General features: G+C 50.8%; 1 protein-coding gene across 1 annotated transcript in view; it reads left to right on the forward strand.

Moving 5' to 3' along the window:
• Positions 1 to 6,860, forward strand: part of ZC3H3 (zinc finger CCCH-type containing 3) — a 355,830-nt gene extending 348,970 nt beyond the window's left edge. Inside the window, exon 12 of the mRNA XM_063131198.1 lies at positions 6,555 to 6,860. Within this exon, the coding sequence (XP_062987268.1) occupies positions 6,555 to 6,586 (32 nt within the window). The 3' untranslated portion in view covers positions 6,587 to 6,860. The remainder of the gene's footprint in view (positions 1 to 6,554) is intronic.
• The last annotated feature ends 1,057 nt before the right edge of the window (positions 6,861 to 7,917 follow it).

A 7,917-nucleotide genomic window follows, 5' to 3' on the forward strand; every position in this document is an offset into this window, starting at 1 on the left:
TTTAAAAAAAGGCAAACGCGACGGGGCTTTCCCTTACCCCGTCGCATGTTACATGTGGAAAAGGGTGACGGCCCGCGCTAGCTGTAGCGCAGCGTCGCCCCTACTCCCCACCGGATTATCAGGTAGGTCTAGTAAGGCCCTTGGTCTCTCTTGGCAGCTTGAGCAAACAAGATGCGTTGGACTCAGGGCTTAGGATCACCTTGTACACTGAGTGAGGGGCGCGTACACGTTGGCGCAGGTGCGGTACTGGTAAAGGCATGCGCACGGACTCCTCACCGCTGCCACCCCTCAACCTCTTTGCAAATCCTGAGGGACCCACAGCAGGATTGAAAATGTGGTTTAATATTCTCGGAATCTGAGAAAGTAAGCCCTTAAAATCCACTCATTAATTCCCTTCTCCACCCTGCTTCAGAACGCCAAAGCAGGACAGGTTATTGCAAAGTAAACGAACACTGTTTCCAGAGGAGTAGCAGCCGTGAAAACAACAGAGTCTTGCAGCACCTTAAAGACGGACCGATTTATCCTGCCAGAAGCTTTTGTAGACTAAAGTCCGCTTCATCAGATGAGGACTGGTACAAAACAGGGTAGCACGGTTACTAACAGGGACTGGCCAATGAGACCACATCACGCCAGTCCTTTTCCAGCTTCATGGGCTGCCAGTCCAGGTCCGGGCCTGATTCAAAGTGCTGGTATTGACATTTAAAGCCCTAAATGGCTTGGGGCCAGGCTATCTGAAGGAACGCCTCCTCCTGTATGTACCTGCCCGGACCCTAAGGTCATCCTCAGGGGTCTTTCTCCACGAGCCCTTGCCAAAGGAAGTGAGGCAGATGGCTACCAGGAGCAGGGCCTTCTCTGCTGTGGCACCCCGGCTGTGGAATGAGCTCCCTAAGGAGGTTCGCTTGGCACCTACATGATATGCTTTTAGACGCCAGGGGAAGACCTTTTTATTCTCCCAGCATTTTAACAGTCTATAAATTAATTTGAACTCACTGTTTTAAATTTGTATTTTAAATTTGTGTTTTTGCATTGCTGCTGTTTTTATCTTGGTTGTGCTTTTATATTGTATTTTATATTATGGTTTTTACACTGTTGTTTTATACTTGACTGGGAAGTCAGGTGGGCAGAAAGGTGATACTCATTTGCTTTGCATATCATGCAGACTTCCGTAATTTTGCACTTTCGAAACGATAGCTGAACTAAAACTCAGTGGCCTGGGGTTCCCAGCAGATAACGCAGTTCCCAGCCAACATTCATGGAGAAAAGGAAGCTGCCTTATACTGAGGTCGGACCCCCTGGGTCCACCTGGCCCAGTATTGTCGACACGGACTGGCAGCAACGGATCTCTAGGGTTTCAGGCGGGATTTTTTTCCCTTGCCTTACCTGGAGATGCCAGGGATCAAACCAGGGACCTTCTGCATGAATCATAGAATCATAGAATCTATGATTAGAATCATAGAATCAGAATAGCAGAGTTGGAAGGGGTCTACAAGGCCATCAAGTCCAACCCCCTGCTCAATGCAGGAATCCACCCTAAAGCATCCCTGACAGATGCTTGTCCAGCTGCCTCTTGAAGGACTCTGGTGTGGGAGAGCCCACCACCTCCCTAGGTAACTGATTCCATTGTCGTACTGCTCTAACAGTCAGGAAGTTTTTCCTGATGTCCAGCTGGAATCTGGCTTCCTTTAACTTGAGCCCGTTATTCCGTGTCCTGCACTCTGGGAGGATCGAGAAGAGATCCTGGCCCTCCTCTGTGGGACAACCTTTTAAGTATTTGAAGAGTGCTATCACGTCTCCCCTCAATCTTCTCTTCTCCAGGCTAAACAGGCCCAGTTCTTTCAGTCTCTCTTCATAGGGCTTTGTTTCCAGACCCCTGATCATCCTGGCTGCCCTCCTCTGAACATGCTCCAGCTTGTCTGCGTCCTTCTTGAATTGTGGAGCCCAGAACTGGACGCAATACTCTAGATGAGGCCTAACTGGGGCCGAATAGAGAGGAACTAGTACCTCACGTGATTTGGAAGCTATACTTCTATTAATGCAGCCCAAAATAGCATTGGCCTTTCTTGCAGCCATATCGCACTGTTGGCTCCTATTCAGCTTGCAATCTACAACAATTCCAAGATCTTTCTCATTTGTAGTATTGCTGAGCCAAGTATCCCCCATCTTGTAACTGTGCATTTGGTTTCTATTTCCTAAATGTAGAACTTGGCATTTATCCCTATTCAATTTCATTCTGTTGTTTTCAGCCCAGCACTCCAGCCTATCAAGATCACTTTGAAGTTTGTTTCTGTCTTCCAGGGTATTAGCTATCCCACCCAATTTGGTGTCATCTGCAAATTTGATCAGCGTTCCCTGCACCTCCTCGTCCAAATCATTAATAAAAATGTTGAAGAGCACTGGGCACATGCAAAGAGCACATGCAAAGAGCACATGCAAAGAGCACATGCAAAGCAGGTGCTCTTTCACACTGAGCTGCGGTTGTCCTGTTCTGTAGTCAGAAACATTTGCCAAAAAAAAAAAAAAGTCTGAAGGAGATACTGGAGCTTTTAGCAGGGGTGGGGTGAGGTGGGCTTGGCTAGTCAGCCGAGAGGGGTCTTAGCAAACCCAAAGAAGACTCCCGCCTCCCCACTCCTATACATGCAGATGTCACATGGGCCCCCTCTTTGCCGGGCCTCTCCGGGTTTCAGCTGCGTTCCACTTTTAGCCTTCTCCTTCTCAGGGGCTCCAGGAGAGGGCTCTCAGGCTGATGGGCTGCGATCAAAGGGAGTCCAGCTGTTTTCTGCTTGGTTCAATGAGAGCTTTTGCTATTAGCTCCGCCCCTGTATTCACCAGGCTCCACCCCATCCCACTAGGCTCCACCCCCTGACCTGCCAGGCACCCACCAGGCTCTGTCCTCTGCATCCGGGGGTCCAGTCCTGGACAAACGTGGCCACGTGAACCGTGGTTGAGTTTTGTGCTGCCTCCATCCAGTGGCAAGGCATTCTTTACTTGGGCCGGAGGTGTGGGGTGTGGAGGAGCTATTCCAAACTCTGGTACCCCCATACATCATGCATTTTGAACCAATTTGCATGCACTTGTTTGGAGAACATTGCCTTCTCCCGTCAGCCAGGGTAGAACTCCGGAGGCCCCCCTTCCGAGCTGCTCTTTGCAGCCAGAAGACCCTCAACCTCGACTGTGTTTTGAAAGCATTTTCTGTCAGGAGGCAGGGGTGTGCGAACCGTATCCCTGGCTCATGCAGTGCCATCCTTGGGTTGTTCCCATTGTACAGAAAATTCTTGCTTTCGCAACGTCTTTGTACAGCTCACAGCGCCACTCTATGGTAAGGTTTGGTATTACAACACGGATCAAGCCCCCCCCCCCCCCCCGAACAAATGGGGATGAAATGGTTTGGACAGACTGCCCCCCCCCTCCCCACACCCCACAAGTCACATTAAAAGTATAAAACCTCTTTTTATAAAAATTCAGAATTGGCATCAGCTTAATTTAAGGGGTGGGGGAAATGTGTGTTGCTATCTCAGCCTTGCCAACGTCCGGATGTGTTGGACTACAAACCCCAGCATCCCCCAACCGACTTTGCTGGGAGTTGTAGTCAAACACATGTATGTTTACCTTGAGAATTTTCCAGATTGGAAAATACGTGGGCTTCTAAAATACTCGTTTACTGAAAAATTATGCCTAGTTGGTTTTGCTCGGGATGCTAATTTTACCGTATTTCTTCAATTCTAAGACTCACTTTTTTCCCCATATAAAGATCTCGCAAAACAGGGTGCTTCTTAGAATCGCGGGTGCGTTTATTATTTCTTAGAATCAAAGCTTTTTTTCTGTTGGTGGTACTGAAATTAGTGTGCGTCTTAGAATCGATGGCGTCTTAGAATAGAAGAAATACGGTAATTGTTTTCCCCAGTGGAGGCTGGTGGCTCGAATGCCAGTGGGGCGATGAATCAGTGAGACCCAGTCAGAACTCTAGAAGAGGCTCTCCAAGGTGCTTCGGTGTGGGATTTCTTAATTTACTGTTCGTGCCTCTTCCTTCATTTTTATCCTGCCGTTCTTCCCAGGAGCTGGGGGTGGAGGGGAGTTGGGCACATTTCCCCCCACCCACCCTCACCTGTCCCCATCTTATCCTCACACCAGGCCTGTGAGAAAGGACAGGGTAGCTTTTCATCCACACAATGCCAAGAGATTAATTTATACTGTGCCCCCTCAGTGTGGGATGCACGCCCACTGAGGCCCGCCTGGCACCAGCCTGGCACCTTCTCAGCACCAGGTTAAGACTTTCTGCTACTCCCAGGCATTTGATGGAGATCCTGTCTTTAGTTATTTTTTTTATGTCAGGTCTTGACGTTTATTTTTTTAATTATTTTTTTAGCTGTTTTAGAATGCAATCCTATGCCTGTTTACACACACACACACGTCCTACAACTCCTTTTCTAGAATTTTTTTCTCCCAACACTTCCATAGAATTGTGTCCTTAAATGGTTTAACTCTTTGGCCCTGTTGAGAAGACACCTTAAACCCTGCTGGTTAAGGCGTTGGGTTTGGCTAAGCCCTGCTCACTCACTAACCCCATAGAATCATAGAATCATAGAATAGCAGAGTTGGAAGGGGCCTACAAGGCCATTGAGTCCAACCCCCTGCTCAATGCAGGGATCTACCCTAAAGCATCCCTGACAGATGCTTGTCCAGCTGCCTCTTGAAGGCCTCCAGTGTGGGAGAGGCCACCACCTCACCAGGCAACTGATTCCATTGTCGTACTGCTCTAACAGTCAGGAAGTTTTTCCTGATGTCCAGCCGGAATCTGGCTTCCTTTAACTTGAGCCCGTTATTCTGTGTCCTGCACTCTGGGAGGATCGAGAAGAGATCCTGGCCCTCCTCTGTGGGACAACCTTTGAAGTATTTGAAGAGTGCTGTCTACACTCTTGAAGAGTGCTGTTGGACTGTCTGCATCAGTGTTAGCGGCTCTAACCGCGGCTTAAAGTGTTGTGTGCGACAGCACGGCTTGTGGTTAGTGCTAGCCCCACAGAGCCACCATTTCACTAACCACAAAGCCTGAAGCGTCATCTGAACAGGCCCATTGTTTGTTTATTTCAACCCCGGTGTAAGACGCCTTGAGTCTTTTTGTTTGTTTCGTTTTAAAAAACGAGAAGGACATCTAATAAATTCAATAACCCCCTGCTCATTCTTGCATTGAGCAGGGGGTTGGACTTGATGGCCTTGTAGGACCCTTCCTACTCTACTATTCTGTGATTCTATGATTCTAAATAAATAAAAAAAATACCACAGAGGCTTTGCTTGTGAGGTGTTTTTAGAAGTGTAATAATTAAATCAATATAGGCAGCAAAAGAGCATGAATAACCGGCTCTGGGCCACTGAAGCAGGGATTCGAACCCGGATCTCTCCGTTCCAAGCTTGGCATGCTCTCCTCCGAGACCCCGTCGCTTCCCTAAGTGCCGCTCTCACCGGCGCCTGCGTTTGCATGCCGCTTTGGACTTGTTAACGCCCGGATTCACCAGCGTCCAGGGCGGCTGCCTTCTCAAGTGCTACACGTTGTCATCCTGAGCAGTTTGACCTTGTCAGCAAACTCAGCCCCTTCGCTACACGCCCCCCCCCCCCCGGCGGTTCACATTGTTGCTTAATGTGCTGTGCCTCCCTGAAAGTGCGGAGCGACCTGGGACAGCGACCTGATCTCCACCCCCCCCTCCGTCTGCAGGACTTGCTGTGCCCTGGGGCTCCTTGGCCTGCATGGGGCTCCTTCTTCACTTCAGCAGAGAGGGCAGCCCTGAATTCCGGGGGGCAGTGGCACAGGGCTTCTGCCTTCCAGGGTGGAAAAGCCCCCTCCCCTTCCCAAGAACTGCACATATACAGCAGAGCTCTGGGTTGCCGGGGGTCCGGGGCAGAGGAGGAATCATAGACTAGCAGAGTTGGAAGGGGCCTACAAGGCCATCGAGTCCAACCCCTTGCTCAGTGCATGAATCCACCTTAAGGCATCCCTGACAGATGGCTGTCCAGCTGCCTCCTGAAGGCCTCTAGGGTGGGAGAGCCCATGGCCTCCCTAGGTAACTGGTTCCATTGTTGTACTACTCTAACAGTCAGGAGGTTTTTCCTGATGTCTGGACGTGACATGTGGAAACCGGAGCTGGGGTAGAATAGATGAGAAACAGGCTCAGGATGGGACGTGCTTCACGGGTAGAACTTTTCTTTTTCTGTCAAGGGCCACAGTCCCTCATGGGGAATCTGCCTCAAGCCTGGGGTAGGGAGGGCCAGAGGCAAAAGTGGGTGGGTCACCCCTTCCCTCTCCCTCTCCCTCTCCCTCTCTCCCCCTCCTCCCCCCTTGCCCATCCCCTTCTCCCCCCCCCCCCTTTCTTCCCACAGGGAAGGGACAGATCACTGTCGTTTGAGTGGGAAGGAGGATAAAGCAGCACCATCATTCCGCGACGTATTTCAGAAGTGTCGGTCCCCTGGAGTCCGGTGGGGGCTTTGCCTACTATCTGCCTCTTTCCTTGTTGAAAGCTGACCTCATCCTTCTCTCTCTCTCTCTCTCCCCTTCCTTTTTTTCTCAGGGAAGCCGCTGCAGATCAAGCCCCGGCTGTGAGGACGGCTGCCGTCCGGAGCGGAGGCCTCTCCCACCGCCCAGCTCTCCGTCAAACCTCTCAGGGATCTGAAGCCACCCTGGCAACTACCTCAGGAAGATGCCATGTGGAGACAGGCGGGCCGAGGCCTGGCTCCGTTTCGCCTGCTGGGCCGTCTGTTCGTTTTAGGCGAGAAGTGGGGCGCGGGTGAAGCCCGCCCCAGTCTCCTACGGGCCACCGAGGGGGCGGTTTTGTGGTTTTGTTATTCTAATAAAGGAGCCTTCCCTTTCCGACTTTCATGAGCTCCGAGTTCAGCTCAGGTGGCCGGTCTCCACCGGGTGGGCGGGCAGGGCCCCCGCAGAAGCCTCTGCCCAAATCCCAGGCCCCTTGTGGCCATGCAAGCCTCAGCTGGGACCAGCAGCGGCTGGTGGTTTGGGATTACGGGCTGAAATTGAGTAAAGTTGCAGCGGCTTCACCTGGAGAGAAACTCTGTGCAGAATCCTTTGCCGACCTGCCTCTCGGTCAGCCTGAGGCAGGCTGCAGCCGCATGCAACCCCCCTAGCGCTGTGCCCCATCGTAGGGTGACCATATGAAAAGGAGGACAGAGCTCCTGTATCTTTAACAGTTGCATAGAAAAGGGAATTTCAGCAGGTGTCATTTGTATATATGGAGAACCTGGTGAAATTCCCTCTTCATCACAACAGTTAAAGGTGCAGGACCTATACTAGAGTGACCAGATTTAAAAGAGGGCAGGGCACCTGCAGCTTTAACTGGTGTGATGAAGAAGGAATTTCAACAGGTTCTCCATATATACAAATGACACCTGCTGAAATTCCCTTTTCCATACAACTGTTAAATATACAGGAGCCCTGTCCTCCTTTTCATATGGTCACCTTACCCCATCGTCTCCTGGGGTACTGTGAGGCGTCTTGCGAAATGTTTCCGGCTGAAGCTCAGGTCGCCTGTACAGCGAGGCTGCCCTTGCATTCAGCTCTACGCCCGGCAAAGGCTGGGTGTTTTTCGGAGGTCGCCCAATTTCTAGGAGGGCGCTTGGTGATGGGAACAGGATTTCTTACCCTTCAAAGCCATTGGGGTGGATGGTTGAGGTATGACGCTTATATACCCAACTTTGTCCTAAGAGAGGTAACTTTTCTAGGCACTTTGGAGGCACAGGGTTCCCCCACCCCACCCACCCACCCACATTCACTTTTCATTCTGGGAGAAGAAGAAAAACCCTTTGGGTTTTTCCCCAACCCGTGACAAGTTCTCTTGGGTAGCTAACACCAGATTTTGGGCACAAAATGATTTGGGAAGTAGACCTGCCTGGATGCTTTTATTACGCAGTCACAAACGC

This window comes from Elgaria multicarinata, chromosome 7 (assembly GCF_023053635.1).
Source record: "Elgaria multicarinata webbii isolate HBS135686 ecotype San Diego chromosome 7, rElgMul1.1.pri, whole genome shotgun sequence".
Lineage (NCBI taxonomy): Eukaryota > Metazoa > Chordata > Lepidosauria > Squamata > Anguidae > Elgaria > Elgaria multicarinata.